Below are 17,248 nucleotides of genomic sequence, written 5' to 3'. Positions count from 1 at the left end.
GGAAATATTTTCTTTCTTTCAAATATTTCAATGATAACTGAATTCTTCAAAATTTCTCTATTGAAGGAAAAGTAAAACTTTAATTTAACCTACTATTGAGAGGCAGCACAAGATAAGAATAATGATGGAATTTAGAGGCAGGAAGACCTGGTACCAACTCCTACCAAATATATTACTAATGGGCAGCTAGGTGGCACAGTGGATAGAGCACTGGCCCTGGAGTCAGGAGTACCTGAGTTCAAATCCGACCTCAGACACTAATAATTACCCAGTTGTGTGGCCTTGGGCAAGTCATTTAACCCCACTACTTTGTGAAAGAGAGAGAGAGAGAGAGAGAGAGAAGAAGAAGAAGAAGAAGAAGAAGAAGAAGAAGAAGAAGAAGAAGAAGAAGAAGAAAGAAAGAAAGAAAGACATTACTAGCTGATTGACTATGGACAGGTCATTTGTTCCCTCTGGGTCTTATTTTCTCCATCTGTGAAATGAGGGAATTGGGACCCAGAAATCTCTAAGGTCCTTTCTAACTAAATCTATGCTCAATGGGGCAAGCTAGGTGGCCCTGTGGGTAGATCTTTGTATTGGCTTCAGACACTTAACTACATAAAACCCAGCAAGTCACTACATTCTCAGAACCCACAGATTAGAGGGAGTTTACTTTAATGAGCATTTCCTATGCTAATGAAATCACAGGTCCTTACTACTCCGAGATAAGATATACACATTACTGAGTAAGCCATTTAATGTAAAAGACCTTTTTAACCTTCCAAAATCAGATGTGGCAACTGAGCTTACAGCTAGACATAGTCAATGACTTCACTAAGAAGAAATCTCTAGAGGTCTTGGACTTTAAATCTGCTTATAATTATTTATTCTACGTTTACTCTTCCATTAGTCCAATAAATTTCCTTTCAATTCAGAATTAGAGCAATAAGACACTGAATTATATGAATGTCTATTAGCACATCAGACACACCCCCATCATCCTGCAATTCTCTGATTTACAGCTCTTAAATGCAGAACCAAAAGGATGTCTATATGCCCTTTCATATTTATATTCCATCATGCAGTCACCTCAATAACTTATGCAACCTCAGAAGGATTACCTAGCAATTAACTTACATCTTTCAGAGTTCACCATCTCATTATGTAAAGTGGGTTTTAATACAAACTTTATTGGTAACTTTCAATTCTAGTTCTCCCCCTATTTCCCCATAATATCACTTCATACGTGACAAAAATGCTTTGGAAAATGGCTGTCAGAAAGACAGGCTTTAATAATTGGTCTTTGCATTATAGGGTGGCACAAGAAATTGTGATTGCCCTTTTTCGATTGTGGCATGTGATGAAATTCTTTATCAAAATGGAAATGAACATTCCCTGCCACACAATAAATTTTAACTATATTCAGGAGACACAGAATAGGACCAAGTTATCTCTATTTAGGCAAACAAACAAAAAGCTTTGCAGGAGGGTAGAGTAATTCATAATGTATTTCCTTTAAAATATTTACCAGAAAGAAAGGGCAGAGAAGAAAACTTGGTGAGATAAAATCTACAAATGAAGCACAACAAGCTAGAAAAAGGTTCTTATGTGGTGCAGGAATGGCAACCCAAGAAGACATATTATACAAAAGGATTATCAGGGTGTGTCTGAGTTCTTGCTTACCTAAGTCAGGATCCATGGCTTGGACTCTTGTTAACAAGGCCTTGGTGGCTGTATTCTCATAGATACATGTATTGTAATGGTCAGATGAAAATATGGGGGGATTATCATTAACATCTTCCAGAATCAGGCGAATGTCTGACTGGCAGAACCTGCCACCTCCATCTGTTGCCCTGGCAATCAGGTTGTACACAGGGATTTTCTCTCGGTCTAAAAGGGCCAGGGTTTTTAATTCACCTGAGGAAAAAATAATTAAAAAATAAAAATGACAAAAACAATAAATTGCATGAGTGTCACATTTCCATTTAAAAAAAATCACAATGCAGAATCTCTATTGTCCACCAATACAGAGTGTCAGTCTGGGTGTCTTAACCTGGGACAATAAGTCATTCAATCAATCAAAAGGTATTTATGTAATTCTTTTTATTTGTAATTCAATCTATTTAATTTAATGCTCACAAGGTGGGGGGGAGGGTCAGAAAAAAACAATACAAGGACATGTTCAATGTATTGTGTAGTCTGACAGGCATTGGCCCAAGACTGCCCAGCCTCATCAGAGAGGATGCTTTGCCCCATGAACAAGGCAGAATGGAAGTAGCTCAAAGGAAATATGAGATTTGTGTCCATCTTGTGGTGAAGCACTGCCACAAGATCAGCTCAGTCTGATCAACTACACCCAGACATATTATAACTTGTCTCTAAAACAATGATGTTGTTTTGGTCTTCTTTGATAATGGAAGAACAAGAACCAACCATTTTATGCATTTAAAAAACAGTATTTTGAAGTGTCCATAGATTTCACAAGAATTGACAAAGAGGTTCAAGGTGATCCAAAACAGGTCGAGGGACTGCTGTTAACAGGTGGTGGGGCACAAGAGAACAGTCTCAGTTTTACTGCTCTTTCACCAAAGGGACTCTTGAAATTCAGCAAACACATCTGCATGCAACTACACCTGTGCATGGTCAAAAGCACAGTATCTGGGATTATTTCCATTGGCAACTTGGGGGAACATAATATATCTTTAGGTTTCTCAGAACCATGGTCTGATCACAAACAGCAGTAAAGCAATATAGGCAGCACAGTTCACTAATGATAAACCGACCCCAAACCCATTCTATGGATCCACAGGAGTTCTCTGTCTTTAGGTATGATCTTTTTGCTCATTAGGACAGTATGTGGTACATCATAAATGATAATTCTTTTCCTTTTCCTTCTTCTTGCCTTTTCTCCCTCCCTCTTTATCTTGGGGAAAATTAAAAAAGCTGAGGATGACATAAATTTAATTACTATCATTAAGAGGGGGGCGGTCCTATGAGGTAATAGAAGGTATTTTTTAAAATACCACCAGTCAAAGAACCAAGTTAATGGAAGCCTTGAATAATTATTAATGAATGAGAGCAACAATTCATAGAAGGTGAAAACAAAGGCTAGTGAACAGATTTGGGTATTGCCTGGTGGACAGCTCAAAACATTGACATCTTAGGACAGAATAGATTCTATTATGGATCAAGAAAATTCTGCTCTACAAAATTAATAGTAATAGAAATTTGAAAAACCTAGGTCTTCTCCACAGGTTTTATTAAGTTTTCATTAGTTTGAGCTTTGTCCTGTGCAGAATAGATACTTAATGAATATTTGATGATTTTGATTAAAGCCAATTCTTGAGGTAATAGGATTAAATAACTTTTCCATGTTTCTATGTCAGAGACAGGACTGGAACACCAGGTAAGTCTTCCTGATTTGAAGATCAATCTTTTGACTCTTAGGCCACATTACCCGTCATTGTGAACTTAAGGAGAAATGAGGCATTGTTTCTATTATCTCCTGACCTCACTGTGGAGAGGTAACTTAGATTTCATAATCTTTTGCTTTGCAAATTTTACTTAGTTATGAATACAAGGCAATAGTCTAAAAAAGAAAGAAAGTCTAATTAAAATCAAATGGTAATAATAGTGGAAATCAAAAAAGGATTTCAACTTCACTGTTCCTTGATATTTACTTTTGTTTAGTTTTGTGGAAAAATCTGTTGAATTATTTTTGGGGGGGTGAGGATAAATCCTAAGAATTATCTGCTGAAAGAGTTATGTAAAAAGAATTGGGAATACAAGATAAACTATAACTACAACCCTATAAATGGAAACAACAAAAACAAAAAAGGAAACAATGCTGCATAATAATAATGAGAAAATTTGACTTCCGAGAAGAAATGGAAAATGCACCTTCCCCCCTTTTATGTAGAGGTGGGAGACTATGGATGTGGAATAGTGTATAAGGAAAATGGGAAAAATAGGTTTGGAAATGAAGTTTAAATTAAAACAAAGTATTTCAATAACATAAAAAAATCTGATAGACTGAAGGTATTATTTTCTTATAGCTTATCGAACAAGCCTAATGGGGGGGATGGTAATGATAAATATGGTATAAGCTTTCTCATCAAAACCAGTTTTTGTGGCTAAGGTAAACTACATAGAAATCACTCTCCATGGGGAGAGGTTGTAACATAAGCAAAATTTTAAAATGAGATGCTACTGGCCTTTCTTGGAGTCATATAAATTTAAGAGTCATATACAAAGTAACTATTAACTAAGAAATGCAACATCAATGGAACTCTATTACAGAGTTTAAGCATATATATCAACAAGGAGGTCCTGTTAGAACGAGTACATCTAGACACTAGTGTAGTGTGCAAGACTGGATAGCCACCTACTACTGATTTTATCATCTACAAAACACACCAGATAATCAACTATGATGGACTTAGAGTACAATTCTAAAGGACTTGTGATGGAAAATAGCATTCACATTGAAAGAATGCAGACAAAAGCATACTGTTTTCTACTTTAAAAATTTTAATTTGAGTTTTTTTGCCTTCTCATGTTTTTTGCCTCCTTTTGTTCTATTTCTTCTTCTTTCACAACATGTCTAATATGGAAATAAGTTTAACATAGTTATAGAAAAATAACCTGTATCAGACTACTGACTGTCAAGGGAGGAAAATAGAAAAATGTGGAAGTCTTTAACATTTTTTTAAAAATATGAATGTTGAAAACTAAAAAAAAAAATCCAAAAAACAAAACCAAAAAAACAACACTAGATCTAGAGGGATAAGATTCAGTCATGTTTGTATCTAGAGATCAAAACTGTCATTCACCAAAGAATAAATGACACCTTACCACTTTCAGGATCTAAGAAAAATTTGTTGTTTCCAGAGCCATAAAGTGAGTATCTAATGTCTCCATTGGGCCCGATGTCAGCATCCTTGGCATTGATCTTAAGGATGATTTTATTTGATGGAATGTCTTCTGGAAACAAAGCTGTGTATGCAACCTAGACAGAGGAGAGAAAAAATGTTTTTAAGTATTTGTAGATTTAGGATAGTCTAGTGTAAAAAATAATAATAAAAACAAAACAAAACAAATCAGATGTAGATGATTTAGTATCTAGCTATTTTTCCTCTCCCACCATTTAAATAGTCATATAGATGTCACCAATGAACTCTAAGCAGCAGGACACTAGAATGATAGCAGGGGGTTAAAAGGCATTATATATAAACACTATTTAAAAGTGTTATCTCTCTCTCTCTCTCGATGTATATACATATATATGTATATATATATATATATATACATATATATGTATATATATATACACTCCCCAACCCCAAACTTAGAAAGAGCCATGAGGGAAGAAAGGAGAGGTGGGAAGAAGGGATGGAAAGACAGAGATGAGAGATGGACAGAGAGACAGAGATAAGAGAAAGTGAGATAGCATGGTGAGGTTAAAAAGTCTTTTATATATATATATATATATATATACATATATATATATATATATATAATATTATATCATTTGATCCTTACTGTCACCCTGTATTATTGCTCTTTTATAGATGAGAAAAATTAAAGCTAAGAAAGAGCTTAAATAACATGCTCAGAGACACACAGATAGCATATGTCCGAGGCAGTCTTTTACACCCATGTTTTTCTGATTATAAATGCAGGACTCCATCTACTATTCAATGCTTCTGTTTTGTGTTGGGAAACAATATGTTTGATTTTAGGGAGTGTCACATAATGTCTAATAAAACGGGAAAAGGACTTTGCATCTTGGATTTAAATAAAGCAACTGAACCCTAGTGAGAGAAAGTTATTTATTTTCGAGATTTTCTAACTAATAGGTGGTGGAATTTAAATTATACTTCTCAAAATATATGCTTCTATTGGGACATTTAGGCTGATTAGGAATCCATTCTGGCCACTCATGACCTTTTCATATCTGAATCACTTTATTCTAAAATCTATCAAGTATGCATATGTGGTTATTGTTATTTGTCTATGACCATGACATCAAGGAAATGATGCCAGGACATATGTGTGAATTGGTTTTGAGCGAGAGGGTGCTGGGTTAAGTCACTAGCCTCACTTTCTCTAGAGACAACCTTATCAAACTGAAGAGGTCATTCATATTTTTCTAATGATTAGATTATTAGAAATTTTGTGTGCAGGCCACTTGAGTTCAATTATCTAATTAATGGGATTTTGCTTTAACTACCATTATTAATGGAAACACAAGTCTGTCAGCAAGACAATGAGGGTCAGTTGGTTTGTTGCTCAGTCATTCAGTCATGCCTGATTCTTTGTGAACCCATGGTACCTTGACACTGCCCATGGAGGTGAGTGTAAGGCAGCTAGGTGGTACAGTCGATGGAGCACTGGCCCTGGAGTCAGATGGACTTGAGTTCAAATCTGACCTCAGACACTTAAGAATTACCTACCTTAAGTTAAATCATTTAATCCTATTGCCTTGTCAAAAAAACAAAGAAAAGAAAAAGAAAAATACTATACATGGGGTTTTCCTGACAAATATATTAGAGTGAGTTGCCATTTTTCTTCTCTAGTGGATTAAGGCAGAGAGGTTAAATGACTTGCCCAGGGTCACACAGCTAATAAATGTCTTGGGCTGGATTCAAATTCAGTTCTTTTTGACTCTAGGCCCAGGTCTCTATGCACTGAGTCACCCACCTGCCTGTCAGGAGCAATTAGATTGGTGAGAGGGTAGTTGTCTCTCTCACTTTTGTTTCTCTTTACATAGGATATTTTTTAAAAATTTGGTGAAAATCTCAAAGAGTCTCAGTTTTAGATAAGGTAAGCCATGTTGAGCACCATTCTATTGCTACTACTGCTGCCACTTTTGCTGCTGATGCTTTTACTAGTACTACCACCACTCAGCATTTGTTGTAAAGCACTGGATTCATATATCATCTCATTTTCTACTTGAAGCAAGCCTGTGAAGTTGGCACTTTTGTTACAGCCATTTTAAAGATGAGTAAACTGAGGGAGACAGAGGCTGAATCCCTTGTCCAGGATCACACAACTAGTAAGTGTGTGGCTGGATTTGAATGCACTATACCATCCAACTGCCCTACAGGTCTACAGGAAAGAAATGAAATAAGGTTCCTTAATAGTCAACTATAAGGAAACACTAATTAGATGAGAATCATCCAACTAACCTGGTCACACACTGGACTGTTGTCATTCACATCAGTGACAGTGACTTCCACCATAGCCTGCGTGACAAAAAGCCCATCTGTGGCAGTGATGTTCAGGAAGTAAACATCTTGTTCTTCTCGATCAAGAGGTCGCTTTACATAAACCTTCCATTCATTTTGCACCAGGCCCAGGGCGAATCTTCCTCTGGGATTCCCTCCTAAGATCAGACAAGAAATTGATCTCCTTAAGTTTCTGGAAGAAAATGCCTTTGTACAAAAGCTACTGGAAAAGGAATAGAAACTTCTCAAACTCTCTAGCCCAGGATACTAAAAAATGACAACCACTCAAAAATTTATCGAATTCTCTCACAGCAAGGTGTGACATTTATGTGCCCTGGGTGGAAACAAAGACAATAATTTCCAGAGAAAACAAAATCCATTTAGAGGAGTTTGAGATGATCTCGTTTGGTTTCCCTGAAGGACGATCAAATTCAAACTGTGAACAATCAATAGTCTTCTTGGAACCAAAAGACAGACTTCTCTTTCCACTCATTCCCTGGAGAGGATGTAATACACCATAGCTCTTGTTACTAAGACAATTTCATTAGCTGTTGATTATGTAGTCAAGGAATGGCAGTGAGTTTTATTAAGGAATCTTGTAATGAAGGTTTATCATACAGCTGCGATATCCTTAACCAGGAATGAAATTGGGCTTTTTTATTATTTATTTTTTTAAGTTTCCATGATATACAAAGCTACATTAATATTTTAAGAACCTTGATGGAAAGGTCATTGAAGGAATATTTCAGAGATAAACACTGTAATTATTAGGTGCTTAATACATGTTTATTGGCTGGCTGCAATTAGACCAAATTTAATCAGTAAGTAAAAACCAAGAGTGGAGAGATGCAATAGAATAATTTTCTACTTGTGCTGGAATGTGCCCTGCTGAATCTGGCAATGTGACATTTTTGTGATGACAAAAAAATAGCAGCAAAAAAGGAAATTTTAAAAGGGTCTGCTACCTCTATCTGCCCATCTCCCTATGATGACAATATGGAATAAAAACAAGCAAGGAGTCGGGTATCATCTTTGATTAACAGTTTGCCACATGCCATTCACCTACTCAAGAAACTTCAGTGGCTCCCTATTGCCTCTTGGATAAATGAACACTACTCTGGCATTTAAAGTCTTTCTTAATTTGGTTCCAAACTGTCTCTATACACTATTTTGCATTACTTGCACTCATGTACTCTATTCTCTAGCCAAACATAGGATATTCCATAATTTGCCTTTGTACTTGCCTCTTGGAATCCTTTACTCTTATTGTAAAGGCTCAGATCCAATGTCACCTCCTCTTACGAGAGGCCTTTCCCAATCCCTAAAAATCTGTAGGACTTCCTTCCACCCCTGAATTACTATGTTATTTTTTCTATATTTAATCTACATTTACCTTCTTGTATATGTGTTACCCCTCCTCAGGAGTATAGGCATAAGGACAGGAGCTGTTACCCAAAATCCACAAAGTGCTTGGTACAAAGTGCTTAATAAATAATTGCTAAATTGAATTAAGTTAACATCTTCCAGGGATTTTGACTTTAGTGGAAAAGAGGAGAGGCCCTACCCTTTCCTCATAGGATCTTAAAAAACAGGAAGTCAGAGAACACATTATTTATTAGAACACTTGATGGAAGGAGGCTGAAAGTCCAGAAAGGGAGTTGTAATTGTGACCTCTAGTGTTTCTTTGATGAGGGAGCCATAGAAATACTTTTAACCACTCAGAGAAACTTTTGATAACAGGTGAGGTGCTCATTCCTCCAGGGAAGATCAGAATGGGCCCATAGGCTCTCTACCATCACTAAAATCTAATTATGCTTCTACTGATTATTTTGACATGTATAAATTTAACCTTTTCTGTTGCATTAAACTGTTTCTGTTCAGACTGCCACTTTTCATTTGCTATAGAAAATGATTAACAATCTTTTGTTAATTTGGAGCATTATGGACAAGTTGTCTGCAACCAACTGCTATGTGAAAAGTAAAAGTAAAATCCAATTGGTGGTTGGCAATGCCAATAGTAATTGTTGCTTTAAGCTACTCCATTTGGAATAGTGCATGGACCCTTTAAATCATAGGGATTTCAGGGGAAATGCATAAATAATTAGAAAGGACATTTAAATTTCAGTCTTCCTAATAAAGAATTCTTCACAATGTCTACAAGGTTTCTGTAATAAAAGTGAAAACATATAAATCAAAGATGATTCTCATGTCTCTTCTCTTCCTCCCTATTATCCTTCATTCCTCTACTGCAGGAATGTACATTTTGCAGATGGAGGGCTGACAATATGTGATAAAAGTATAAAATGCATAATGAGATTTAAGCAGAAAACACTGTTAGGGAAAACAGTCTCATGAAGGCGAAGAGAAGGAAAATGCTGAAATGAAAGGTACCTTTTGCCAAAGCTCATATGTATGCCCCACTGTAGCTCTATTCAGTAGTGATTAATTAACTTTTCCACTAACATACTTAAGCAGATTCCATGTCCTAAGGGCAGTCTAATTAATTCCTTTTTCTCTTTGAATAATGTAGTTTTTCTAAAAGGAAGCCACCTGACTACCTATTGATGGATTCTTTAAACTCTTTTGTCACTTCTCCTAAGTCTTGCCTTTGAATGTCACAACATCAAAATATTGACCTGAAAAACCTTCAAAACAATTTTCAGGAGGACTGTTCACCATTCATTAAGGTTCATTTTCCCTTGGCAACTGTCCCTTCATTAGCTCCACCCATTTGTTAATCTAATAATGCTCCTACCAGGAAAGGCAGGTAGTGAACTGGTTCTCAAAGTGTGGTCCAGGGACTACTGGGTCTGTGAGATCAAAACTATTTTTGTAATATACTAAGATAATGTTTGCCTATTTTCAATACTCCTCTTTTCCAATTACATATCTGTGTGAAATGGGATTTGCCTCATGTACTTCAACCAAAACAACATATTGTAACAGACTGAATGTAGAAGCAGATATAGGAATCCAGGTTTTATCTATTAGACAGGAAAGAGATTTGCAGAAATATATAAAACAATGTCACTTTTCTCACTAAATATTTTTATTTTGGAAAATATGTTCTTTTTCTTTTCTTTCTTTTAGGTTTTTTTGCAAGGCAAATGGGGTTGAGGCCACACAGCTAGGTAATTATTAAGTGTCTGAGACCGGATTTGAACACAGATACTCCTGACTCCAAGGCCAGTGCTTTATCCACTATGCCACCTAGCCGCCCCAATATGTTCTTTTTCATAAAATCTTTTTTATGCTACAATGTAATGGTTTGTTATTTTTAAATGGATGAAAGTTCTAATATGGCAAATTTTGATTTTTATAATCCACAAAAGCTCTTTGGAGTCCCCATTTCTCTCCATATTTTGTAAAGAAACACATATACATATGTGTATATATATTGAAGGCAATCAAGGTTAAATTACTTGCCCAGAATCACACAACTATTAAGTATATGAGGTAGAATTTTAACTAAAGTCCTCTTAACTCCAGGGCTGGTGCTTTATTTCACCACGCAGCTACCTTCCTCCAATTTTTTAAGAGTATTAAAGGAGTTCTGAGACCAAAAATTTTGAGAATTTCTGGCATAGTGGATGAAGTTCCTGACTTGGAATCAGAAGGTCTCATTTTAAATTCTTCCTTTCCTAGTAGTTGTGAAACACTGGGTAAGTCACTTACCAGAAGCTTATAAAATTAAAATATAAAATAAAAAGTCACTTACCATTAGCTTATAAAATAAGGAAATTTGTTTCCCCTATTTTTCTTGTCTTCTTACACCTAAACCTCTTTGCCTACCCCATGAACTGGTGACACTGACCTCTACGGTGTTAAGCAAATCACTCTTTTTCTTGACTGTGGGTTTTTCACTGGCTTGGAATATTTTCCCATCCTTTTTGTCTCCTGGTTTCCTTCAAGTCTCATCTATCTTCTGACAAGAAAGTCTTTCCTTAACTGGTTCTTCCTTAACTTAGTTCCCTTTGCTGGCCAAATATTAGTCTTTGTGTTTTTTACTCTTAAGAGAAAAGTTTCTTGGGATGGGACAATTCATTTTTCATTGGACTAGGAATGGTGGAAAAAATTAATGACAAACCACTATAATAGTTTCTCCTCAAAAGACAACATTTATTTTCTCCAGATGAGAATTATTCTGTGGTGACTTAATTTTCAAGCCAAATTATTTGAGTAGCACAATATTAAACTGGCCAATTCTGGGGTCTATGAATATGTGTGTGGGTCTCAATTTTCTTCCTTTAAAAAAAAACACACTCACTCTAGCAGGTGTGTTAACAACCATAAACAATCTAGTAAGGAAAATAAAAAGGATATTGAGAGGACAGATAATTTCAAGTTGTAGTAGTCCTTTTACAAAGCTAATTTCTTCATCTGTAAATTATATTTCCTGAGTTTCTGCACTTAATAGGAATTTAAGAAATGTTTGAAATGAGTTCTTCTCTCCACCCTCCCCAATTTTGCTTCTCTTCCAGTCTGCAACATGAATAATGGAAACAAGTAATAAGGGGACTGACCTGTAATATGATAGCTCACTTGCTGATTAATGTCAGAGGTGTCTTCATCCCTTGTGCTGAGGACTGCTACAACTTCACCAGGGGGGTCACTCTCCTTCACATGCTCTCGGTAAATGTCATGCCCAAACACAGGTGCATTGTCATTTATATCTGTCACAGAGACAGAGACCAAGATTGTGGAAGAGAGAGAGAAGGTTTCTCCAAGATCCGAGGCTACCACTGAGAAAGTGAATGTGGGATCTTTTTCATGGTCCAGGTCTTTCAAGGTGCTGATCCAGCCTGTGTTACTGTCAATGCTGAACACTTCCATTATCTTCTCTGGATTGGAATCAGTGTGGAGGGCATAAGTGACCTGTCCATTGGCGCCCCAATCTCTATCAATAGCCTTCACTTGAATGAGTCTGGTGCCCACTGGCATTCCCTCCATTATGATGGCTTCATAGCTTGAAGCATCAAAAAATGGTTTATTATCATTTAGATCTAGGACCTTGATCTCTATGTCAACAGTAAATACAATATCAACCTTGTCCAAGGGAATGGTGGCTGCAATCTTAAAATGAAAAGCAGGGGTCATTTCTCGGTCAAGTCGCTTGTCCAGTTTGATGGTTCCAGTGTCCTGCTCTATGATGAAGACCCCGCCTTTATTATTTTCAGGCCGTTCACCATTAACTGTGCTAAATACAACATTCTGATTTGGCAAAATCCTGAGAGAATCCACTGTACTTCCAATGACCATATCTTCTGGAATAGCAAATGAATACTGGGGCTGGGTAAAGGAGGGTAAAAGTATTTCAGGAGGCAAGACATGAATGTAGACTGGAATTAGGGAGTGCTTTACTGGAATACCACCATCAACTGCTTTGACAAAAAATGATAAGACCGTGTTTTTCAACTGGTGAAAATTACTCTTTGTAACCATCCATCCATTGTCAGGGTCAATTTCAAGAAGATCGGCTACTGAGACAGAGGCTTCACTATATAGAGAATATGTAATCCTTGAATTCACCCCATCATCAGGATCAATAGCCTGAACCTGGGTTACTAAGTGACCTCTTCCAACATCAGCTCTGACACTAGCTCTAAATTCTACTGTCAAAAATTGGGGAGCATTATCATTTTCATCCACAACAATCACCCTCACAGTACAGAAAGTGGTTCTCCCTCCACCATCCAAGGCCCTCAAAAAAATACTAATGTCCCCTTCCATTGGACTTTCCCGATCCAGCCTTTCTGTTGTTATGATTTGCCCATTGCTGTCTATCAAGAATCGGTCCTTAGCAAAGTCATTGATGATAGCATAGCTGATTTGCCCATATGTTCCCGGATCCCCATCTGTTGCTCTGACATGAATTACTTTTGTTCCTGGAGCAGCATTCTCTCTCACCTCTGCAACATAGGTGCTTTGTGAAAAGGATGGACTGTATAAGTTAGCACCAAGTATCCTGATATGCACTTGTGCTGTACTAGTGAACAATCCATCTGAGACAGACACATTCAAACTATACAGAGGCTCCATTCTCTGTTTCCGGTGGTTGGACAGGGTGATGATACCACGCTTGCTATCCATTAGAAAACTTGTTCGGTCATTCCCAGATAAAATGCTATATTCTAACCGGTCAAAATCAGAGCTGTCAGCATCAGAAGCTTGGACACAGGTCACAAAATGGCCCCGTGGGGCTAATTCACTCACATAGGATTCATAAATCAACTGGTTAAAAACTGGAGGGTTGTCATTCATGTCCGTCACATAAATATTAACAAGGACCTCACTGCTCATTGGTGGGAATCCATGATCAGTTGCCCTGACTTTTAAAGTAGATTGTTGTACTGATTCATGATCCAACATGCGGGCTGTCAGAATTAAGCCACTTGTGCTATCTATGTGAAAATAATCAGTACTATTATAAGTGTCCTGGACAATCTGATATTGTATAACTTTATTGTTTTCTGAATCTGCATCAGAAGCTACCACTTGTAAAACAGGTGTCCCAATGAGAGAGGCTTCAGATAACGTTGCATTGTAGGTGGATTGATCAAAAATGGGGGGATTATCATTTACATCATTAACTAGCAAGTCGACAGTGACCTCAGCCCTTGCACCAGTGAGAGCATCACTGGCTCTCACTGTCAATTTAAAAACAGGTGTTATTTCATAGTCTAGTGGGCTAATGACATTCAGAACTCCAGTGTCAAAGTCAATGTTAAACTGGTTATAAGGATCCCCATCAACAATGATGTAAATGATTCCTTGTCCTTCTGGGCTGGTTGCATTGATGCTGAGGATGGGAGTATGCATTTCTACATCCTCATTAACAGAAGTTGTATAAAAAGGCTTATCAAATACAGGCATTGCCTTGTTGACAATAGTGATAGGAAGCTCCACAGATGCAGACAATGCGGGCTTTCCACCATCTTTGGCTAGGATGATAACTCCATACTCAATATTAGATAAGTCAGAATTGAATGCTTCTTTTAAAAAAACACTCCCTGATTCTGGGTTAATTTCAAAGTGGCCATAGTCCTCTTGGAGGGTGTAAGTCACTTCACCGTTGGCACCTTTGTCTCGGTCAAGAGCAGTTACGCGGTAGATGAGAGTCCCAGGTTCTGCATCGACCTGCACAGCAGCATAGTAAGGGAGCCCTACAAAAACTGGAGAGTTGTCATTGATATCTTCAATGTTTACTCTGACGACCACCCTGGCCACACGCAGATGGTCTAACTCACGACTGGCTTCCACCACCAACTCAAACAATTCTTGTTCTTCACGGTCAAAGGGGACACCAGTTGTCTGGATGACCCCGGAGGTAGATTTTATTTTGAATTTGTTTCCTGGATTCAATATGTTATATATTAAAGGTTCATTAAGGCGATTTCCAATTGCATTGACAATGGCTACTTTGGTAATATTGGTACTGTTCTCTGAGATCGAAGCAAAATAAAAACTCTGTGTGAAATGGAGACCACTGTCCATGGCTTCTTTTACCATGATGGTGACCATAGCAGTACCATAAAATTTACCATCTGACACTCTGACTATGAGCATATAATGATCTTTGGAAAGACTGCTATTTTTTATGGAAAGCATCCCACTATTGGAATCAATGAAAAAATGGTCCAAACTGCCTTCCATCAGACTGTATGTTAATTCAGCTGGTACTTCTGAGTCAGGATCTGTTGCTTGGACTTTCAAAATCTCCACTCCAACATAAGTGGGTAGAAGTAAGACTGTCTCAAACACTGCCTGAGTGAAAACTGGAGGGTTATCATTCACATCTGTCACCTCGATATTGACCTCAGCTGGGCTTTCTGCAGTCAGCTGAGGATTGCCACTATCTCTCACATGAACGTGAAAATGGAAATGGGCAATGGTTTCATGATCCAAGCTGGCAATTGTTCTGATGGCGCCTGTGCTGGAGTCCACAGTGAAAAACTTCTTGGCAGTGGACTCAACAATTTGATAAACTAGCAAAGCGTTTTGATTACTATCAGCATCTGTGGCTCGAATCACCAATGGATTGTTACCTAAGCTACGGACAATGCTGTTTACTGGGGCAACCTCACTGAGGCTGCCCGAGTATTGAGAAAAAAGGAAAATGGGAGGATTGTCGTTTTCATCAACAATCTGAATATTAACTGTGGCATTGGATGCCATCCCTGCCATGTTGGTGGCTTGGACAATGAGTTGATAAGAGGAAATGCGTTCATAATCAAGGGCCTTTTGGTTGGTTATCACACCAGAATATGGGTTTATGGTAAATACCCCTTCAATATTTCCATCTTTGACTTCATAAATTAGTGTAGATTGACTGATGGCAGAGATTAAAATAACTGATGTTCCAATGTCAACATTTTCATTCACTTCTGCTTGGTATTCTTTCTGAGCAAACTTGGGGTGAGAATTATCTGACATGGTGACAGAGATGCGAACGATGGCAGTGGCAGACATTGGTGGGGAGCCCTGATCGGTGACTTTTATGGACAAAACGAACTGTCCCATTGTCGTCATATCTGGTTCTTTTGATACAGTGATGATGCCTAAGATGGGTTCAATCTTAAATGTGTTTCCAGTGTTCCCTAAAATATAGAAATTGGAAAAAATAAATACTAGTTATCCTTGTTTCAACAAACATTTTTTTCCTGAATATCATTTCTGTAAAAAATAGCTTATGGCAATAGAACAAACCAAATGAAGATTTTAAACTCACTTATTTTGATCTTAATGAAAATGAGAGATGCTTCTTTGATTATTTGTAATTGTCAGACTGGAATTTAAACAAATAGATAGTCTTTCCCATCAAGGGCTAATGAAACTGGTGTACTCGGAATATTTGAACTAAACAATATAATGAGTTGAAGTGGGGCTTTTCTGCTAGGATTAAGATTTTCTTTCTTCTCTATTTTTTGAAAAGGCATAGTTCAGGCAAAGAACTTACATATAAAACTGGGAGAAAAATACCTTTATTTAAAATATTAATATAGAAAATGTTAATGAATATACACAGAACATCACAAGGACTTTGTTTTTTTCCCATTCCAAATGAAAATATCCTACAAAGTGAATCATGCAGGTTTCCCCCCCGACCTAGACCATTATGCATTTTCTCATGGATGAATCTTTGATTTGTATAATTGGTTATGTTCAGGTGGCAAGAAATGACTTTAAGTCAAAGCTTGTTATATCAATTGTTAGGGTTTACTTCAACAGAACACAAAAAATTAAATAAACAAATGAGAACATTGCCCTATACTGTAATGTTCCAACCCCATATGTGTTGAAAGGATGTCTCTGTGAATGATGAAAATGTGTAGAATCTGAATTCAGTAATTAAAACTGGTATCTTTGTGTCAGAACATACAGGAATCAGAAAGATCAGGAGTCACATTTTGACACCTTTAAAATTGAAAAAGCCATCAACAATTATACTGTGAAAATTCAGAGCTTTGAGACAAACACTGATTTAAAGTTCGAAAAGCAGACAGATGAAAGAAGCAACAACTAAAGTATGGAAGATAAAATCTGGAGTGTATAATGAAGGGAGGTGGGTGACATATATCTTCAAAAAGGTATCTGGTAGTATGAAGCAGCTCATATCATGTGCTTCCCCATCCCCCTTTCTCTCACCAGGCATCCTGCCATTTCTCTAACAACCCATTTGCTCACAGACCTGGATTCTTTAAATTAAATTAACACTTCTTAGTAGTTTAAATATTTTTTATCCCTTCTGAGGTAGTGTATGACAGGAGACATATAGACGATTTACTAAATGTCAAAACCATTAAGGCAGGCTCGAGACTACAGAGGAAAGATACAAAACAGATCTGGCTATAAAAATGCATAGCAAAGTCACTGAATCTTCTAGGAAGAGACTTATTGAAAAGAAAAAAAGTTTTATTTTCCTAAATAAATGCATAATGACTAAAGCATTTATTGAGATTTTCTTTTGTCCCTAGCTGGCAGTGTTCATCAAAGCTCTATTTCCAAGTGAGAGATCCTTATTTTCCGTAGCAGAGAACATT

General features: G+C 37.1%; 1 protein-coding gene across 1 annotated transcript in view; it reads right to left on the bottom strand.

Annotated features, from left to right (window-relative positions):
* LOC141506737 (protocadherin Fat 3-like) overlaps positions 1-17,248 on the bottom strand; it is a 199,601-nt gene that overhangs the window by 158,971 nt on the left and 23,382 nt on the right. The window contains exons 5-8 of the mRNA XM_074213776.1: positions 11,732-15,805; positions 7,170-7,366; positions 4,834-4,987; positions 1,663-1,896 (exon numbers count right to left, since the gene is read on the bottom strand). Of these exons, the coding sequence (XP_074069877.1) occupies positions 1,663-1,896; positions 4,834-4,987; positions 7,170-7,366; positions 11,732-15,805 (4,659 nt within the window). The remainder of the gene's footprint in view (positions 1-1,662; positions 1,897-4,833; positions 4,988-7,169; positions 7,367-11,731; positions 15,806-17,248) is intronic.

This window comes from Macrotis lagotis, chromosome 1 (genome assembly GCF_037893015.1).
Source record: "Macrotis lagotis isolate mMagLag1 chromosome 1, bilby.v1.9.chrom.fasta, whole genome shotgun sequence".
Lineage (NCBI taxonomy): Eukaryota > Metazoa > Chordata > Mammalia > Peramelemorphia > Peramelidae > Macrotis > Macrotis lagotis.
Note: the sequence above shows the minus strand (reverse complement) of the source record. Positions and strands in the feature narration are given on the sequence as shown.